We start from the raw sequence: 22,853 nt of genomic DNA, 5'->3' as shown, positions 1-22,853 counted from the left end.
GTAAGGTATACTTGCACACAAACTTATCAAAACACATTTAATCATCTTCCTGGAATAAATGTTGCATATCAGCATGATATGATTACATTATGATCCTATAACAACTTTGAGAGTTCAACGGAAAATCTCAGATAACTGTCACAAAAGAAGACTAATATCAAACTTGAAGCTGACAAAGATCTTTAGAGGGCAGATCCTGCCTCACTGCTCTCCTCCTCCTCCACCTCTGTTTCCAACCTTGCCTTCTTTCTATCCTCAATCATTTGAGCCAGGGAGTCCATGTCCGGTGCAGCTGAGATGCTGTTGTTAGCCACCTTCTTGATCTCCCGTCGTTTGGCCTGCCTTGACTTGATCAGCCGCTCCCTCTCCTTCTGGCCCAGAAGGCGGCCAGTCTTTGGCCGGCTGCTACTTTGAGGAGTGGATGGCTTGGAGCCTGATGATGTCACAGATTCCAGCTCATCCTCATCAGGTTCAAAGGCCTACATTTGGAGAAGGTTAAAGAACCAAGGCAGAGCGAACCCCTTCAGAATCGAGAGCATTTTTAAACAGTAAGACTTAAAAGAGAAGCCTGACATTGAATATGGGTGAAATTTTCAGAATCAATTCATATTTGTGTCTACCTTCTTCATTTACCTTAAACAGTGGCCTTTGCAACATATTCAGATGAGACTAAGGCTTATATGGTGGCTTGTGTGAATCCCTAAAGGAGTTTGATATGATTTACATGATAAATAAAGTAATCATAAATATATCACTGTGACTGCATTATATGCAATCAAAAGGCCAAATTTCATTGTTTATCCACTCAAAAAAAAAAAAAAAAATCCTGAATATGAGACCATCAAGATATCAATAGATCAATAAAATTTGGAATAGTACTATATGTGCAACATTTCACCAGGGATACTGAGTGTGCATATTTAACTTTGCATCAACTTTGAGACGAAAAGTGCACTTGCTCATATATGCTGTATATACCAGAAAACAGAAAAAATATCATTGTATCAAACTGTAATCATTGTGAACATGCAAACTGAAATTTCCAGCATTTGTGCATACCATGAAAAAAATACAAGTCAAAAATCATAGTTTGTAGATTGCATCACAATTGATAAAGAAGGGTGCCAGTCAACTCTGTGGAATTCACATTCACAGAAAAACATTATAACTATGTGATATGATTGAAGACAAAATAAATTATCATTGACTGTAAGGGTCCAGATAACAAGTTGTTTTACATGCCTGGAATGAAAATCAAAAGAAGGAAAAAATCATGAATCTCCCAACGATGTGATTAAATAAAGAAAGCTGTAAATGACAATTTAAAAAAATTGTGTATTGTAATGATATAAGAGAACAAATGCTTACGAAAAAAAAAGATCTCAAAGGATAATAAAATACACTGCTATCACTTTTTTTTTCTAGAAAAATTGTAAGACCGACACTGCATGACACAAAGGACCAATGGTGGACACATGAAACATTGCAGCTCTATTATTATATTGACTGCTTTTGCATTATTTACTGCATGTACTTGCTTAACATATATCTAGTAATGGACATTTTATGTAAATTGGCTGAGATACAGTTGTATCTAGGTTTTATGTGAGACATCATGGTAGTCATTAATATTCCATGAACTAACATGATCTTTACAATTATTGTTGACTGATAAGCTTAAAAACAGTACAATCAATGGAAATTATGAAGATGAAATGCATCATTAGTCATTCCACAACTCTCCACTGATATCATTAAGAAGTGATTTTATATACCGAGTATTTGCCAGAACTGTCTCGAAATCTCTATTCAAAATAAAGGGGTAAGTCTTTTTTTTCTATTTTTTTTGAAATGCACATGCTTGGCACCAAAAAATATCACATGTGTTGTTTACTATTTTCAGACAATGTAATACCCTTTGGAACCATCGGTGCAATGTGGTGCTAATATTGAAGAAAAAGCAAAAGCAAAGGAAAATGATTAGTCTGTGTGTATGTGTGTGTGACCTACACAACGTCTCTGGACTGAAGAAACCATAAAAGATTAGAGCTCATTCCAAAAATTCATCACAGAGACTGACACATCATGGGTTAGCTGGTGCATTACTGGCACGAATGTACCTGCAAACAACTTCTGATCCTCGATCAAAAAGACACCCTGAAGTGTAGCTTCAGATTAGACACATGCACATAAAACCCAGAGAGAATTAAATCCAAGGATAGACTCCTCACAGAAAAGGTTAAAAAACATGTCCCAAAGATGCTCCTGAAATGAAATATACAATTGTAGCTCAAGGTGGCATCAGCATGAAGTATGGTCCCAATTTTTAATTCATTCAACTCAGTTCATTTATTGCCCCGGGTCCACTTCAAGAACAGCAAGCAAACTGTGAACAACTCTCCCAAAGTCATCGATGGGAAAGGTGCAAACATCAAAGGACACCAAAGCATAGAACACTCCATGTAAATTAATCACTATGACTACTGGCAGAGAACCGTTACCTTCATTCAAATGTTTCTAAAGCCATACTATCAATCTGGGGATGAGAGTTCACTTGAAATAACCTTTGTTGACTTCAAAGCCGCAGGAAAGAAGACCAAAACACAAAGAGGGAAACAAAACCAAAAAATGGCATCACAGCAGTTACCTCTGAAAGAAGACATGTTCCATACTGAAGACAATTTCATGCCCTTATTTGCTGCTGCATTATATCTTTTGATACTAATTCACAACATTAAACCAACAAACCTAGTTCTGCTTCGACTGAGGACTGATATCTATGATGTTTGACAAAGGCATGTTATCACTTTCAATTATGAGGTCATCAGTTCAAATATAGCCATCAAAAGCAATGTCCTAACCATGAAAGTTTTGCCAAGTCAGCACAACTGAGACAGGGCACCTGCAAAATCCAGAGGAAAAGCCCTGATCACTTTGTGCGCAATCTCTGGGATGCCATGTGTTCTTGTTCACTTCATGCCACAGAAAACGAAAAGAGCATGTTAAAGTCTAGTGGACCTCTTTGCACTCCTCAGAGTTATGAGACTTTACAAAACTTCAGTACCTATTGTAACCTTTACAAGAGTCTTTTCTAGAGAGGAAGGATGCTGAACTTCTAACATCACAACCATCTTCCACTGAAAATCACTCCTAGCACTGGAACTTTCACTAGGAACAGCTGAGATATTTGCATTGTCTCCAAGTTCACATTTGCAGACCAGTTTCTACCACATGAGTAAGGAGAAATACACCACCATACTGATACATGTAAATGCCCACAATAATAACTTTTACTCTTAATAGTTGAACCCGAAGATTTTCCTTCAGAACAGGATATTTTGGAGCATCACATACATAAGTGCACGTGCTCATGTGACAAAAAAAGAGAACTGATATGTAAATGCATTGAAATTGAAAAACTTTTCAAACATAGCCACATTAAATAATAAAAAAAATTTGAACTGGCAATAGCTGCGAGTGAAGGATCGCTTGAAGCCATTTTGGGATTAGCACATACAGTTTTTTTCACTTCCTCCTCAAAAATATGTCGACAGGCGTGACATCGACGGTTGAAGCTTTTGCTGAAAATTTGATGCTATGATATGAATTGAATTTTAAAGAATAATGCAAAAAACAACCAACAAAGCAAATATTTAAAATACTCAAGTAGTACATTCATTACCAACATCTGGATAAAATTGCTGCAATTCATTTCACCCACATATGAAGATGGTATATCAATCATTGAACAAGCTTACATGTACATTTCTTCCTTATTCATCTATCCATCAAATTATCTACTTTTCCTTTCTGTCTGTCCTTCAATCTTATTCACCAGTCCAATTTAAAGTCACCTTATCATCTGTGTATTCCATTCTATCCCAGCTTACAAAAGTATTCAATAGATAATATTACCACATGCTCTTAATAAAAATTACTTCAGTCATTCCAAGCCCTGTCAGTATGAAGAATGTTTGGCAATGGAACCTCTCTTGGGTAAGACCAGCAGCACTGAAATTATCAAACTTGAAATCAGTCAACTGAACTCAAATATGTTTCTTCATAAGCATATATGCCTTTATAAAAGATATGAAGTTTGCAATAATAAAATAAATACTTTGATTAAATGTTACATCCATTAGAAATGCATTTAAATCAATAAGAACTTCCAGCTCACTGTGGCTTATCTTGTTCATTGGAAGTAGCATATATCTCAGTTGACTGACAAAGAAGAAAAAAGAATATGTTTATTTTGCAAGCAGGGGGAAAATCCAATTGCCACTTACACTTTTCTGTCCCGACTTGTAGTTGACTTCATCCTTCTTGAACTGACTGTTGATGCGATCAGCAATCCGCATCATCCTCTCATCCTCTGTTAGACCTGACTCATCTGGTTCCATGTAATCCGTGAACTGCTTTTTGGGAGCACCCTTGTGTTTCATTGTCAGGGTACGTTCATAGCGAACACGCTGAACGCGTTCCTTAACCAGATTGATTTGACGCTCCCGCTCATCCTGAATTGAGAGGCACATACAAAATTTCATTTGTCACACAGTCAGAGTCAAATGATCAAAAGCAGCAGACTTTTGACTTTCCCTAGAGAGTTAATGGGTGCTGCTACTGCACACCAGGCAGCAGATATCATATATAGTGTGTTTTTATGAAGTCATTTGGCACTGCGGCAAGCTACTATCAATACAAAACTGCATCAAAAGAATTCTTGGGCCTATAGCATGTGCTCTCAGATGGTAGCCATGTGATGCAGGAATTGTTGTAAGTTACTCATTTAAACAACATTTGATTTATGATCAGTGTGTCTAAATTTTGACTTTTGCTGCTGGAATGACGAGAAGATGGAATAAGTTATTTTCACCATTTTTCTTTAAAGAATATTGAAAAGTGGTGCCATCAAACTATCAACATGCTATGCATCAAAAGATAAATGGCCTTCATATCACAGTATTTATAAACGGGTTATAGCCCACAGATGAGAAAAAAAAAGTATATAACACTAAAATAAAATGAACAGACAGGCATTTCTTTGCAACATTTTTTTTTCCCCTCATGAATAGAACCTTACCTGCCAATTTGTAAGAGCTAATTGCAGAATTTGATCTGTTACTTTATGTTAGCAGTCACAAAGTCAGCTTAAATCCTACCATCTGAAGAACATCATGAAGGTATATTTCAATTCCTCCAAGGTTGGTAACAATTTTATTATGTAAAAGTGAAAGACTGCCTAATCTTATGTACATTCAGAGAACACATGGTGACTGCTGGTATTGCAGAGCTTATTCCTGCTATCACATTACCTTTTTAGCATTCTCCACCATAGTCTTCTGTCTCTCTCCCAAACCCAGGATGGTAGTAGCCGCATCCTGGATGCGAGTCTTTCTCATCTCCAGACGCTCTTTCAGCTGGGAGGGAGAAATGGACAGTCACAGTGAATAGACATGAACATTGTGATTTAAACTGAACTCTTCTATTTCCACTGATGATGCTGTCAGGGCTTATTCTGTACAATTATTGATATCATGAGCTCTACATCAAGTACCGGTAATAGATGCACCAGCTTGGGTGTGCTGGTGAGAGCTGGATGAACAAGATAACTTTCAAATGGTTCACATGCACAGGGTGCAGCTACACGGGGTTTACATCAAAGGGCATCTTAATTCACTGATTCACAAAATACATGTGTGCATTATACATTTTGCACATTGGGTCTATGGTGAAAATAAATTCATATGTTTCTATCATGTGTGAGGTAATATTGGGTCAGTATATGCATCAAGTGCAAAAATATAACAGGAAATTTGCAAGTGCATGGCTGGGCACAAGTCTACAGGGAAAATGTTATGGATAAACAAATGAAGGGTTTGATCACAAAAATGGGTTAAGCAACATGAAAATACCGGTAAGTCCACCATTGCTTACAGCAAAATAAACCCCTAACTTGTAACATAGCAAAGGATATTCTTTATGTCATGATTAAAAGTATCCAATTTTTATATTTTCTCTGTGTTTTTTTTTTCAGGGATTTGACTACAAATATCCCAAATTAACAAGAATGGAGATAATTTGTTTTGCAATAAAACTCTTCAAATATGCATGACTCAATCTGACTGGACACATAACATTCAGACTGTTTGGCTACTTCTATAAAAAATATGTATCATTTTGATAAAATTTGAAAGTTAACAATATATAAATTATGCATGTGCTAATTCTGTTCTATATGTATAATAGTACATCATGTCTGTGCATATGCATATGTTTGTGTGTACTATGCGTGTATAAGGTAAAGGAGATCATGTTTGCCATTATGTCTATCACACAGATTCCTAGAATGGACACTTTAGTAGGGAATGTATTGGTCAGATTCTTAAAGGCTGCTTATTTTCCTTCTTTCATTTTTAACAATTTCTCTCTGGATCGCTTTGACCCTGTCACAGAGCCCTACCTCCTTGGCCCTCTTCTGACGTTCTTTCTCCAGCTTCCACTGGGCATCGCTGCTTTGAGACAGCAACAATTTGGACAGCTGCTGCTTTTCATCCTCTGACATGTTGACGTCCACCACAGTCTTCTCCCTAACTAGTCCCGGACCCTTCATCACCATGGAGTTAAAATGGAGACAATGATAGACAAATCAGAGTTTCATCAACAAAATCTCTGCATTTCATCAGGGATGTCAAATCTGAAAGAAGCTTTAAGGATGCTCACACAAGAAAGGAAAACCAAACAAAAACTTGAAAAAATATGCAGGCAAAAAGAACTTTTTGGATACAAACTGAAACCCAAGGCAGAGTAAAAATATGCAAATTCTGCAACTCAGTCCAGCATTACAAGCTATCAGGGAGCGTATTGTAACTGACATACAAGAGTTTAGAATCTGAATAATAACAGGATGAAATCATGAGAATATCACTTACCTTCAATTTCTATCATTTTACTCTAGCTGATTCAGTCACATTACAGGCAGTGCAATGCAAAATTAGGGTCCTAAATACTCTTGCTTGCTTGGATTGGCAATGAGGCAACATGAACATAAATCTGTTCCATAGATGTCATGATTACTCTAGCTGCAAACATAACACTCATTTTTTTTTAGTTTTTTGAAACACTCATGAACCACCATTTGAACAGAATAAAAAATTGTTGCAAACAATGACATACCGAGTATTAAGCCATTTTTTTTCTCTCTCACTTGCTCTCTCACACACATTTGAGATGTCTGAAATTAAGAAAATTAACATTATTCAAATTTGCATGAAGACAAGGTTTGATTTTTTTTTTGTTATCTACTATTAGTTATTAAGAAGCTGTATACAACATAATTATCTGTATATAAAACAATTAGTATTTACAAATTCATCTGTTGAATTTAAAATCACTTTTAAAGTAAGAGTAACAGTCTTGATCACACTAAAAAAAGACTTGAGTCATTTTGATTGGAACTGAAATTTTAAAGAAAGCAACGTGATGTGAGGTGTACAACAAAAGGCACTATAATCTATTTCCCTATCATAAGCTGATTGCCTCCAAAACATGTGCATTTCCCACACACACCCCCACTTCCCTTATGCATGATTAGCTTGCTACTCTTGAAGACTTTTAGTGCTACCCTGATACAGGAAATCCAGGATAAAGCCATGTTACACCTAGCAGCCCATAAAGTAAGAGGGAACTCTCGTTCTGGCAATAATGTGTTTTCTATAATTGCAATAGAAAGTGAGATATATTAACTGCATGATTTTTCAAAATATCTCTTTCACTTATAAAGATAAGGAAAAATGTGAACATAAAGAAATTGAAAAGCTGGTACATTGGTATAAAGAGTCAAAACCATGAGACAATGGAAGCTGATATGAAGTGACTCTTATTTAGACCATGGGGGCTGTTGGCAGTAAGGTGTAGTGCTGCCAATATGTATATTAGATACAGACATGCATCCATTTACCACAGTATATATAAACATATAAGAATGGAGAGAGAGGTCATTGTACATAAAAATCATATATTACTGAAAACGCATGTGTAGTTTTCGCAAAAGAGAATTAATTTTAGTATCTGTAAGATGATGGAAGAACATGTGACGAACTTTTATCATTGCAGTTACCAGTAATAGATTTACATGTAAGAAGAGGGGGGAAATATCTATTAGCAGCAGAGATAGCAGCCATCTTGCAGCAGCAGCTCAAAACAGCCAGACAAACAATGCAACAATTTTATGCAAATTTCATTACAATGTCATGCACACCTGCACTTAACAGGGCAGATAATTCATAGCCACGCCAAGGGATGCATATAAACATGATTACTGAAAAAAAAAAATAATAACAATAATTCTCAGCAAATAAAACAAAGGCAGAGCTGAATCCTATTTAACATGACACACATTCATTTCAACTTAAAATACATCAATCAGGGAGGCGTTACAGAAGGAGTACGTGGAGTCTCTTTGCAGTTTGTACAAATTTATGCATAGGTTCTACAGCATGACAACTGAATGCATAGCCTATAGTATCTCTGGCTTTGACGGTCCATGCTTCAAGCCGCTCTTCAAGAGACTTTGGATATGGGAACCAAGGAAGAGGTTCTTGATTTTAACAACTTCAAGCTGGATTTCAGAGGAAATGTTGAAATCCTGTATGAAACTCAGTGGTAATTTAGTAGGCAACAAATCCTCCCTGTTGTCTTTAGATCTTATTATTATTTATACCCAAGAACTGAAAAAAAGGAATAGTATCTCACAAAAAGTTAACACTAAAACATCTTGCACATATTTAGGCATAATTTTGTTTGCAAGATTTAGGACCTGAATGTTAAATCTTTCGATTATTAGAGAAAATATTGATAGGGACAGCGAACAGCTGTTCGCTGGGCTTGTTGTGAGAAGAGTGCTGCATACTTAAGACAGAAGTGCTGTCTTTTATCAAAGCAATTTACCAATACCTGTGATAGAAAGCATTTACACTTCTCAGTGGCATGGAGCATGGGTGCAAAGGAGAGATTCTTGAATTTTCTCTAACACTTTCCTGCACCAATTTTATATTAACATGATCTGCAGGTTACATTTATTATGATTTAGTTCTTTTTGAAGGTTCACTTTCACATGCAAATGATGGAGCATCTTTTTCTTTATAATAACATGAGCAGAATTTACTCACTTCATAACAAAATGAGCACAAATGCAGAGGTTCATGTGTTGCATGAGAATCACAAAGATTAAACCATTCAAGCTGATGTCCTTATTGAGTACTCTTCTCACAGATATGATGTCATATTTATTTGGGAAACATTTGACCAGATGTCACAAAACTTGTTCTCACATGAAGTAGGATATATCTTCAGCAACAAAATAATAAGCATTGCTTTCTGTTACTCCTTAAATGATTTTACTGATATCTAGGCCCATGAACTAAAGGAAATATATGTCCAATGGGTGCCTTGCTTCAGACTCATTCCAATATTATTATAAGTATTACATTCCAATGTGATTATCAAACACACACTCCAAATGTGGTGAGTTCACAATTTAATGGCCCATATGTCTTTCAAGCTGGAAAAGGCCTATTCTCTGACTCTGATAAAGCTGCAAGCATCTCATGTATCTACTACCAGTATTGTAACATGAAGCTCTTTTTAAGGCCTTCAGTTTCTGTTTAAAATCATATATTTCATGACCATGATATAAGCTGTGTCTGTTTGCTGTTATAATGGAATGTGGTGTTGTGGGAAGGGGAAAACATTTCTACAACCTCATCGTTGGGAAAGGATGTTCAAAAGATGATATGCTGTTTCAAAGTGCGTTATCAGTCTGAAAGCAGTCACAGCCTGGAAATTATTTCATTCATGGAGATTACATTGGGGCTGGGATATATAAATAAAGATTTCACTAGTAGTTTAAAGTAAAAACATTAATGAAAGAGGCAAATATGCTTTGAAAAAAGATTTCCTTCAGTCCTGCATTCATTTAATCTTACATCCTATATGGTATAACCACACACTATGCCAAACATATAACCACATGATTGGGTTGATAGTTTGCCGACAAGTAATAATTTTGTCCATGTGCATCACATAATTTTGCATGTTGTGACTTAGTCCTGGTGTCTCCCTGAACTGTTATGCTTGTTTAAACCTTCATAAAATACATGCTTCTACATATTCCTGTAACCACTTTTATTGTTTGAAACGTTACCTTAACACTTACAAAATGTAGTTCAGTCATTACATCAGCATTCGGTGGCACACTGCCCACTATGCATTCTTTGCAGCTGTTTGAGAAGATTACAGGTTGTGAGCATTTTGTTTGCTTGCTTGTGGTTTTGTTTTCACCCACTATGTGCTGAACAACAATGCATACGGTACTGTAAAACCAGATATTTTCATGTGCCTGAAACTTATGTGGATTTGCCGAAGAGCCGAGATTTGCGAAAGTAAAATGCATGTAAAAGTATTTGCTTACATGAAGCAATACAATGAATGAAAGTGGCAAATCGCAAAAGTTTCATGCCACTAAATTTTTGTGATTTTTTTTTACGGTGTTCCACACACAAATGATAACAGCAACAGCATCATAGACTTGGAGCTATCCTAGGCAAGCCATATTCAACATCGCTTTTAACTTGGCTGTCACAAGCACTCACTTCCCACAAAACAATACTTCCTATTACACACACATGCGCACGCACACACAAACACATATTAATTTACAAATGTATTCAAATTTTTGTTGACATGAGAGGTTACTTCCTGTCTAGCTTACATTCAAGAAATGAAATCAATCTTATCCTATAGCAATTCCTCACAGCAGATACTCTTCAAGCTCTTTTACAAATTGAAAGAGTACAGATTGCACGAGAAGTTATGGTTACCATTTTGTGTCTCAGTTCAAGTGCTAGACAGTATTATCTAGTTACAAAATGATGACAAACTTCCTCAGGGAAATTAATTTTGGACCTTATTTCTATTAAGTTTTTCAGACATAAATTTACATATTTGATACTTTTAACTCTTGCTCTCAGACTTAATTTGCAATGAAAAGGACTGAATCAGATACTAAAACTGTTCACTTTTCCATATAGGAAGACATATCAACAACATTTGGATATATTTGTGAATGCCAATACGAATAATATCTGCAGGAAATGGAAAAAGGCACGCTGTCTTTATCATTCAATGCCCCACATTCGTTTTTTTTTTTTTTTTTTTTTTCAATATGAGGCGTCACAGATGAGTTTCATCAATGCTGCCATCTGCTGTCCACATAGAGTCAAAAAAGAGTCTACGGTACACTCACCAGTCCCTCAACAGGAGGGGGATCCTGAAAGCTGACCCCCTTTCGAGCCTTCTTCTTTGGCTCAAGGGACTCACTACCAGGCTAGGATTGGCAGGTTGAAATAGGAAGTATGTCGGTTTGTGTTTATGGTGTACAGGCACAGAAATATGTATTGTATAATGGGACATGGACTTAAAGGCATAGTTTACCATTTGCAGATGAAACAAAAATCCAGCATAAGTGCTTCAAAATAGGCTTAAAATGTGAGTTAGGGATAAAAACAACCAATGTACAAATTTGAACCAGTATAATCGATGTTATTTAAGTATTGTTAAATATACAGAATGTGAACAATAGTGATAATAAAAATGTTTCCTGACTAAACTGTCTACAGTTATGGTTTAATGAGAAAAATAATGATATCTCCTTATATCTTAGGCTTTATTGCAAAACTTTTATATGGTATGATGTTTTGTGATACAACTGGCCTACATATAGGCATCAAAAGTGATATCTTGAACATTTTCAAAATCACTGCTCCCAAAGGTAAACAGGACCTTTAACTATAATCACAGGAAACTATCAGAGTTGTGTCATAGAACAAATTTGTCAGACTTGATGCTTCTTAGACACAAAGTTGTTCAGGTAATGGACATCTAAGCCTCTGATTATAAGTTGATTGCTTGCAAAAATTAGATCAATGGTACCAGAGACTAATTACATATCAAAGAAAGGTACAATATATTTCAACTCTGTGCAATATTGTCCTAATGCCAGTGTTTGCTCCATGTAGTAGTCTCTACACAAATGACAGCAAGCATCTTAGCTTCACGACAGCGATACCAAACTGGTGTAAAATGCAATTTGGTTAATTCACGTTTGCAAAGCTTTCTTTTTAAATCAGTTCATAGTTAATACCTACATTTTAATCTACACTTTTTTGTACAGCTGGTAAGATGATTTGTTTGCAGTAATAGTGAGTAACTTTAATGCCTAAATTGAACTTTTTTTTTTGTGCTGCTGTAAAGTACTAGTAGTCTATGTTGTATAAGAGCATCTTCAGAAAGGCAGTCAAGAATCCATTCAGTACTGTCCATCTAAATTCCTTTTATAGCTGGAAAATAACTGATTGAACTTTTTCCTATCAGTATCATCACATGTCTAACAGAATCAAAACAAAGTTCAATCAAACACATGAGGACTGCAAACTAAAAATAAAATAAATGTGATTATTCATTTGATCAATGTGAACATGCAGCATGTTTTCATAAAAACCCTGCCCATGACCATCTAAAGCACATGCATATATGTCATATAATGTCATAGAACTCTATACAGTTTATATATTTTACACTGTTAATTTTATGTCACAAGTAGCACTGTAGGTCAGTGTGAAAATGGATTATATCTACAGGTTAAAGAGTTCGGATAGTTTTGGTCTAGTCCTAACTTCAGGTTTCTAACATATTTTGGTGAGATAATAAGCAACCTCTTATGAAATGTGAAAGAGCATGTACAGTTGTAATTCTGAGAGGAATTCAATGTTTATTTGATGAAAATTGATTTTGAAATGGCTGAGATATCCAAAACAGAGCAGTCCTAATATTGCTTTGTTTTACCTTGTTTTTGGATGCCTCAGCCACTCAAAAACCAATTTTCATCAAATATATTTAATAAACTTTGAATTCCTCTTAGAATGGTACGCTCTGTACTATTTCATGAGTGGTTTCTTGGTATCTCACAAAAAGTTAAAAGCCCAATCCTTGGCTCCACCAATACTGTACCACCCCTAAAAGTAATCAGGATGAAAACTGTATATGAACCCGGATTTCTTTAATGACATAAAGTACAAAAATATAAGCTAATGTGTCACTGTAAAGTCTGTTGTGACCTCTATGAGGCAAAATTTCACAAGGGTGTTACTAGGGACCTCTTGAGATTGTGAAAATATTGGAGGAAAGGGGAAGTTGGGATCAAGCTACAAATACAACACTCAATTGGCTGGAAATCATGACCCAATGTGATTTTCTGATTAGTTAGCTTTTATGTGCGCATAATATCATAAGCTTTGCTTTGATATAACATCATGCAAAAGTCTGAGAGAAATCTCACCTTTGTTGCAAATTTGACCTGTTTAACGTCCAAAAAACAATTTGAATGAAATGGAAATGACACATGATGCAATGAAGATCTGCATGAGTTTACATCACACAATCTATCAAAGTTACATGTCCATGAGGAATTCCATTATGCTATGTTAGTTTCAATCATACAATAACAAACTTACTTAATCAAACATAAGACACTAGAATCTTGAATTTATCTGTTACTATAACAACACATATTTTCGAGGGGATGTCTGAAAGAAAATTTTTTGAAAATAAAAGTATTTGGGTATGTGCACATGTATTCTCAATTTGTTTATCAAAAATGAAAATCAAAGTGAACAAACAAACTCAACCCCCCACACAATTCACATACACAAAACACGAGGTACATTTTGAAGACCAATTATTTGTTGAATGGGATGACACATTAAAACAAATATGCATACTTTTCAACAAGTTCACTTTTTAAATTACATACTTTGTCACAAATTATAAGTGTAATACTACATCTTATCTACATGGTAGCCTTATCCTCATTGTCTCACAAGAATGTTGACGAATGAGTTCATCATCAATGATTAAGTGGCAGTTTTGTTAAAGGGTAAACACAGAGCCCTACACATCATGCCAATGTTTTCAATGACATATGAAAACTAGAAATGTAGCTAAGGCGACTGATGCCTCCGCCATAATGCATGATTCTCCCAATAGGCGTATAGTACAATGTCTTCACAATGTGTGATCCATGACAGTTTCACATAACTGGCAAAATATTGAAATGACAGGTTTGTCAGAAATGTCTTGAACTGGGTTTGCTATAATTTTCTAAGAGTGCAGGTACACATATTTGGGGAATTTTGGGGAAGTTTATGCACTGAGTAATTTCCAAGGTATGAAGAAAGAGTGTGACGACGGTATAAAATAGATTTTTTTTTTTTTTTTTTTTTTTTTTTTTTTTGGGGGGGGCATTGAAACCTGTCCTTTGACCCTTAACCTTTGACCTTTGACCTTCTGGCTGGAAATTTCCCGGAGAATCTCCATTAGGTAATGCATGTATTAAGTTTTGAAACTAATAATGCAAGCATTGCATATACTAGTATATGAGGGAAATAGTAAAATTTTGAGGAGTTGACCTTGACCTTTGACCCCTGACTATTGACCCATGACCCCTAAATTCCCTAGATAATCCCTGCCAGACAGTACACTGTACATGCGTATGTACCAAGTTCCACGAAGATACATTGAACCATTTGCGAGAAAAGTGATATTGCAACCTTTTCACCTAACCTTTGACCTTTTGACCTTTGACCTTATGACATGAAACTCTCTCTGGAGAATCTTTACGCAGTAGTTCATGTCCACACCAAGTTTCAAGAAAATACCTTTGGGCATTGCATAGATATGGGGGAAATTGCAACATTTGTAGTATTTGACCTTGACCTTTTGACCTTTGACCTCTTGCCAATGTCACTAAAATCTACTCAACTAATTGTCCCATCATACATCATCCTTGGACCAAGTTTGGTGAAAGCTGCTTCATCCAGTTTTGAGTTATCACGTAAACAGATAAATTTTAGGATTTGACCTTGATCTTTGACCTTTGACCTCTGTCCGATTTCACTGAAAAACTAATCAAGTAATTGTCCCATCATACATCATCTTCCAACAAAGTTTGGTGAAATTTGCTTGATCCAGTCTTGAGTTATCGCGTAAACGGATACAATTTCATGATTTGACCTTGACCTCTGACCTCTGACCTTTAGCCGATTTCACCCAAAATCTAATCAAATAATTGCCCCATCATACTTTATACTTGGACCAAGTTTGGTAAAATTCCAGTAAATATTACTAAAGTTATCGCGTAAACGAAAGCGGACGTACGTACGGACGTACGGATGTACGTACGGACGTATTTACGGACGGACGGACAACCCTAACGGACAGCCTAAACGGATACAATTTCATGATTTGACCTTGACCTTTGACCTTTAGCCAATTTCACCCAAAAACTAGTCAAATAATTGCCCCATCATACTTCATACTTGGACCAAGTTTGGTAAAATTCCAGTAAATATTACTCAAGTTATCGCGTAAACGAAAGCGGACGGACGTACGTACGTACGGACGGACGGACAACCCGAAAACATAATGCCTCCGGCACCACTTCTTGGCGGAGGCATAAAAAGAGTAATGAAAAGTTTTGGATAGAGAGAAACAAACTTTTCCCAAGAAACAAATCTCCATGATTCTTGATGATTCAAAGGACTTACAATGGAGACAATTCAAGAACACTGTTCATTCAACCGACCTTCTTTTTCTCAGAGTCACGATCAAATGAGACCTCCTTTTTACGCTGCTCTTCCTGGGCCAGCCTCTCAGCTTCTGCCCTCTCCTCAGCAGCCTTCCTCCGCTGTTCTCGCCTGGCAGCAAGACGCTCTTGCATCTACACAGACAACGTTATAGATTAAATCTGATTGAAATGTTCATTTGACAGATACCTTAAATATGAAACAACTGGATGAAGGAAATAATGAATTTGAGGTCTAGTGAAAGAAACCTCTCAGGCTTTACTGATAAACAGTAAAAGGAACACTGCTACAGTCATGTGCTGGTATACTTGAAACTTTTATGAACATCATTTTTCTGTAAATCACTTGAGCAGATAAGTTTCGTGACAGAGAAGGACCTCATGAAGGATGTACGTGGCTTCTCAATATTTCCAATGCATATATGGTATCAAAACCCGACTATGACAATGATATGTCAAATGTCTGATGGATGAGGTTGCATGGCATACCAGCTCATTCTGTTTCTTCTTTTGCTCAATGGCAGCCTCCTCCTTCTGGCTCTTGTTCTTCTCAGCAGCATGGATGAGAGCAATAGCCATCTGGTCCTCAAAGTCGCGGTCCTCCTGCCGCTGCTTGCGGGCGGCAATCTTCTCCATGGCCTGGCGACGCTGCTTCTCCAGCTGTTGCTGCATGGCCTGGTCAGAGCACAAGCATACATGCACAAAATTGGAGAGAATGCCACTTGGAAATTATGGATTTAAAAAAGACAAGCCAATGATGACCTTCCTATTTACTTGTCTTCCGGACTTTAACAATGTTCTCCTTATAAAAGTTGCTTTGCGAAAAGCAATCAAATCTAGTAACAAGTGAACAATACTGTGCCATATCAAGCATATTTAGCTCAAACTAGGTCAGGAAGGAGAATACCTTCTAAAATGTGGTCATCCCCAAACTGTATGTCATTTTTATACATTGCAAGATGTTGATATTATCATATAAGTCCATCCATCTGTCAACATGTTGCATCCATATTCTTATGTGTGTGCAGATGAAATTGATGCAGTCTTTTATCATATATATGTCTAAAGGCCAAAACCTGCTTTTCAATAGATTTACTAGTAGTTTAGGACCCTACTACTGAAATGACAGGCACTAAACAGCCACTAGTCTTTGCTCAGCTGCTTTGCCCGTGTATCATAAATGCACTGAAATTATTTTGTGTGTACAGTTCACTATCAAAACATAGAGCTGATGCTACCCTGAAAATTTTGGAGAAATGGCTGGCGCAAAGGTCATTAAACTTCTCACTGCTTTTGGAAGATAAAATACCAGAACAGACAGATGGAGCTGATTCTATTGTGCAAAGAGGAGTAGACATATCAAGTTTGGATTTGCCAAGTTTGAGGCTTTTTTTAGCCTGAAACATCTGGGGCTTCCTGAGATCACAGCAGACAGGCCTGGACTGGATGGTGAATGGAATAAATTCTATTTATGTTGTGAGGATGAGTCTTGGCATATAGTGTTGGTTACATTCATCTTTTTTTTTCAATCAAATGACAAGGGTCCATACCACAATTTTATACAACAAATAATGCACATTATTTTGTTCTTATTAGTAAGATTATTCTCCATCTGTAACTTAAGAACACTTTGAAACACACTGGCTTTGCCTTGAGTGTTTCAGGCTGTCCTAAAATTGCTATTGGATAAATAATTTTTGGCAATTCTCAGTGTAAAGTGCATTATTTGTATGCTAACTATCTGTCCATCTGTCTTTCTGTTACCCATTTTCTCAAATGAGGTCATCACCACACACTGTGTCTCTTTTATAAGTATTGAAATGCCTGTTCAAGATAAACATTCTTTTTGAACATTTATCTGTTTGTCTCCTAATCAGTCTGACAAGACCTTGGTGGTTTCCAACAAACCTTCTTCTTTTCAGCAAATTGCATCTCAATTTCTGCTACCATGGCATCAGCATCGTAGGATTCACTGGGACGTCGCTCTCGCTCTGAAAATAACACAACAACATGGAATGAATTGGTATTCCTATTCAACAATTACGAAACACTTATTAATGTCAATTTCCAGCAGCAGATGAACTATATATGAAAGTAGACATGGATTGCATTGTCGTGTAATTTTATAGAACTTATAAGTTGTTAAGCAGGCTTGTGGACTATCAACCTCATCTTACTCAAACCAACAAAATCTCCACCTTTTTCTGTCAGTAAATACTTATCAAACTACCTTCGTGTGTACAACTACACGGCTACAAAAGGAAGAAGTTGTTGCGTTTGTGTCGGGAGGTCATGGTTTACAGTGGTGATACACTTGTACTTTACATGATGTATCTCTTGGTACAGTGGGGAACTGGCCAAGTTACTTGCTCTCAGATATCTCTCATACTTGCTTTCACATTATACATTTTTAAGGCATTATCGTAAGATACAAACAAACATTTGGTTATGAAAGTAGGCCCTGCGTAGTAACCCATCCTTCAATGTTGGAAACAGAATATATCTGGGCATATTTGTGCCATTATTTCTACTTTCATTTGCATCTACGTGTTTACTAATCAGCAAGACTTGCTGGGCATAGCTGCATGGCTGGTTTACCATTGAAATGAAGACTACTTTTTAAAGCTGTAGACAGCTCCTATTGTGGGCAGCCAATAGTACTGTCTGCTGGGGGGATGAATTTAATTCCTCTATTTCCTAGACAGAATGGACCTATAGTAACATGTATCTAAAAACTGCTTTGCACATCAATTACAGATTGCGTCACAGTCCTTTGGGTTTTTGGAAGTTCTCTAGATGAACCGAAATGAACTATTATCAGTGACAACCTGATAAAAAATTGGGTTTCCTGTCATTTTTTGCTCGTTTGCCAAACACTTGTGCCACCAAGCCAATAAGACACAGGTGAAGCAGTATTAAAAGGTTGGCAAAGTGTAATTGGACAGTGTAGGCCATATTCACTCACAAACTTGCTTGAAGATCAATGTATCTACACAAAACATGGTCTTCATCAGTCTGCTCACAACTATCACAGGAAATCAATAACACCACTAACACATCAAATAATGACAGCAGGTCTCTACGTCACCACACATTTGTATCTGTGAGATACATTCAACAACCAATGGCAGATTCAGGAACTACTTGGGTTGAGTTACCAGTCACAGAGATGAAACACAATTCTGCAATTTGAAAGTATGTGACAGTAATGTGCTGTGTAATTTCCACTTTCCTAATTTGGGTTATTTGTTCAACACACAAGTCGTCTTTAAGACAACGGAGTGCTTCTGGTGGGTATCAAAATGATCAAATATACCACTACATTGACATCATTATGACCATCTTTCAAGGACCATGCAGATCATACAGGCTACTTTAAACAGTAAACACTGACATGAAGAATCAGATATGAAACACGAAGAGCATGACATACTTTCCCTACCTTCCTAAGCTCATCGCTGAAAGTGGTGTGTGAGAAGAAGTGTGTTTTGGAAAAGATTGCCTTCTAGCATCACTCTGTCATCATTTTCTCCCACAATTCATACTTCTCATAACTCTCTACAAATTGTTTTGTTTTCTTTTTTTCTGAGGAAAACTCACAGCAACAAAAAGGCAGCAATGTGTGAAAGATAGTGGTTGCACCATCAGCACAATCAAAAATGTGGCATGTGCATGATTTCAGTAAAATCTATGTGCTCCTGGCTCACTTCTCTATCTGACAACACAGACTCAATCCTCTATATTGGGCATGTCATGTGCTAAGAAGCTCAAAAGTGTACAAAGTGTTCACCCATAATGGGACTATTTGCATAATTACAGCAGGTATCTTTCCATTTCAAATTGATGCTCTCAATGTTGTGGGGGTTTTTTTAAGAGCAAGCAACATCTATTTTTGACAGAAGCAACTTTTTTTTTTTCTGAAGAACTACTCCATTTACAAATACTTTGAATTCACTCTGAAGCACTGTCTACAAGAACATGTCTCAGTTTGAGCTTTTACTTCAGTGTTTATATCAAAAAGCCCTTAATTACATGTTGTACATCCTACTCGGCTAGACGTGTTAACATATTAGCGCCGACAGTCATTGTTTGTCATGAAAGAATGTACGTGGGAACAGAGGACAATCTTTCACAGAATTCAAAGGGAAAAGAAGCTAAGTTGGTATGAAGAGGACAAAAGACTCATACCCACATGCACTGACACAGCAATTTCTTTCTTTTAGTTCTCGGCATCGAGAAGTGGGGGATTAGGTGGGTACAGGCAGGGAAAAGAGTACTAATCCCTTTTGATGGTAAAATGCAGGTAAAATTAGGGCATTACCTTTACATGTTAAACAAACATGCAAAGAAAGCAAGCACATAATACGAGAGTAAAGACCTTTCTTGAGTATTAACCACAAATAATATTGTCTTTCTTGAATGTGTATTTACCATGTCCAGTTGGAACACAAAGAGTGCATTTTGTGTGATAAAACCAAAAGAATTAATGGGAAAATGGCAAATCACTTGCCATATTTGGAATACAGGGGCAGCTAGTGTGTTTTACACAGCACAGTGCTTATATCCTGACATTGCTCTTCTGTACTTATGCTCAAGTTCACTTTCGACCCACGAGAAAAATTATACTTGGTCCTGCATAGAATTTAAAGTTTGGGATTGTTTAATGTTTTTGCAAATGTGAAAATTGGTGATCATGTTTATTTCACTAAAAGAGGATTACTTCAAGTCTGTGTGCAAATAGAACACAGACTTCCACAGAGCTGGTAACTAGTTAAATACCATACTTTCAGGGGGAAAATTATCAAAGCTTATATCTTATTCAGTGTGTCTGCATAGGGTGCATATCTCTGCTTATGAACTGGGGTCATGTTTGTTTGCTTGTGTATTTGTTTGTTTTTGAAGGGGGTTTCATAGATGTAAGCTCAAAATTACTGTTAAATTTTGACAAGTTTTATGAAACACATGGTGGCATGACTCATGACTCCATACATCCCCAGAGTTATGACAATAGATGGTACAAATGAATATCACAGCCTCACAACCTGTTGCACCAGTAGAGAACTTGGGAGACACTAGAGGCAAACAAACTATTTGACACAACTAAATATACAGCACATCTTATTTGTATTAGTGGGGTTTTTTTTCTGAGTAGCATGCATAAAGAGTTCCATGTTAGTAGCTTTGCACACTTTGTTCACATTCATACTCACTTTTCCCTAGACGGTGGATGAAGAAAAAGTTACAACACTCAATTTTGAGATAAAGATAAATAGCAAAGGAATAAGAGTACTAAGGCACAAGGGCCACTTCAAACAGCTTACAAATAATTCACACATTACGAAATACTCAAATGCACACATGCTCAATTACCAATTAAAACACGAGTGAACCTGTGTTTAATGGCCATTCAGGGAAATGTCCCAGGCTGACATGTAGGTTACTGATCATAACTAATATTCCACGGAAAGTGAATATGACTTCTGGCAATGTTAAACATGTGGTTACTATGCACAAGTTTCAATCACATAATATCTTTCCACATGAATCTGTAATGGCTGCATTAGGCAGGCAGCCATTATAGAAAAGTGACCATAACAATTACAAAGTTGACAGGACTAAATCAAACTCTAAATACAGCTACAGTCATAGAAACACACTATAACATATTAGTATCATAATAACAATATATTGTACAATATAGATAGTATTAGTTATAGCATTATGAAAAGGAATGCAAACGATTTTGTGCAGTCAACAAAATTCAGTTGGTTAAGTAATATGATTATGATTGAAAAAAAAAACCAAAAACAAACAAACAGTGCCTGGCTTGTGAGAAGGTACACTTTTAAAGAACTGTTTTGAGTGAATACTTATCTGGAGAGAGGTTTGTGATCAAGAGTGCTAGTGATAAATGGCTCTCTATCAGCACAGATCTGTCTATAACTGACTGCTATTCTTCATAAAATTATGGGATATTGGCAACTTGTGTAGTTGTCATACACATGACTCTCCTATAAAGAGACAATTAGAATCGCTATGACAAAAGATTTGGTAAACATAGTACAATCAACACTGACCAATTTCTACATGTTACCTTAAAGTGATGTTCCGAATTGTGAGTCCTAGTTTCATGACATTCTCTTTAAACTGAATGCTGCAGGTATGATATGCGAGTCTATGATTAAGTAACATGAGAAGACACAGTTATAAACTGTACTAAAGTGTTAATACATTGCAAAAATTGTTATCATTTTGTTTTCACTTTCTTTGCACAACTGAAATGCTAAAGTTTTCTCTGTCTATCTTTCCTAATACACACTCACCTTTCTTGATGGCTGCTGCCATCTCTTCATCAAGTTTCTCCAGTTCTTTCTCCTTGTCCTCCAGCTCATGATTGACTTCCTTCATCTCAGTCTCCTGCCGTTTGTCTCTGGCTAACTCTTCCTCCAAAGCCTGCATCACAATTAACAGATTGAGAAACAAATATTAACATGAGATGGTTTCACTTAAAGGGAATTTCAGTCTCCCTTCTTTACTATCAAACTTTTGACAACTCATTGTAACCTGATGTTCTGTCACTGACTGAATGAATCCTAATGTATAATCCAACATGCAACTCACTATTTAAAAAAAAAACAACAACAACAAACACAAACAAATACCTCAAACAGCAAGGTTGTTTTGACGGGAGTATTTTCTGCTCCAAGATCACCGGCGCATATCACAAAGATTGAACTCATTTTACGATGCAATTATTGCCTTTACAATGGTGCCAGCAGATATCAACATTAGCAGATGTTGAGTGTTCAAGCTGTTACTGTATGAACTGCAATTATTGCAATTCACAGTCATCGCAAACATCAGTTTTACTAAAAAAGCCCTAGAAATCCAATAGCTATGTGATCTTACCTTCTTCCTGTCAGCATACTCCTGCTCCAACTTAGCGATCATCTCATCAAGTTCTTCAGCAGTTCTTCCTTGTGCTAAATGAAATGATGAATTAAAATAGTGATTACAAAAATAATGGATTATTCTATTACTCACAAAGTATTATAATTGCATGCCAACACTCCTTGTCACATGCATGTGAAATTTAAAATGCTGTCATGTGACTGCTGTCCATCACCAAGCTTTGATAATGGACGGTCAAAACAGA

The 22,853-nt window shown here is 36.5% G+C and overlaps 1 protein-coding gene across 1 annotated transcript in view; it reads right to left on the bottom strand.

Moving 5' to 3' along the window:
• Positions 1-182: 182 nt before the first annotated feature.
• The window catches only part of LOC139728056 (uncharacterized), a 92,625-nt gene continuing 69,954 nt past the window's right edge, over positions 183-22,853 (bottom strand). The window contains exons 42-52 of the mRNA XM_071639021.1: positions 22,607-22,680; positions 22,021-22,150; positions 17,606-17,688; positions 16,187-16,372; positions 15,698-15,832; positions 13,394-13,411; positions 11,303-11,383; positions 6,461-6,604; positions 5,313-5,417; positions 4,287-4,514; positions 183-479 (exon numbers count right to left, since the gene is read on the bottom strand). Of these exons, the coding sequence (XP_071495122.1) occupies positions 183-479; positions 4,287-4,514; positions 5,313-5,417; positions 6,461-6,604; positions 11,303-11,383; positions 13,394-13,411; positions 15,698-15,832; positions 16,187-16,372; positions 17,606-17,688; positions 22,021-22,150; positions 22,607-22,680 (1,481 nt within the window). The remainder of the gene's footprint in view (positions 480-4,286; positions 4,515-5,312; positions 5,418-6,460; positions 6,605-11,302; positions 11,384-13,393; positions 13,412-15,697; positions 15,833-16,186; positions 16,373-17,605; positions 17,689-22,020; positions 22,151-22,606; positions 22,681-22,853) is intronic.

Source organism: Diadema antillarum, unplaced genomic scaffold (assembly GCF_040938485.1).
Source record: "Diadema antillarum isolate AM-2024a unplaced genomic scaffold, OU_Dant_1.0 scf00000018, whole genome shotgun sequence".
NCBI classification, from domain to species: domain Eukaryota; kingdom Metazoa; phylum Echinodermata; class Echinoidea; order Diadematoida; family Diadematidae; genus Diadema; species Diadema antillarum.
This window is presented reverse-complemented; position numbering and strand designations above follow the sequence as displayed.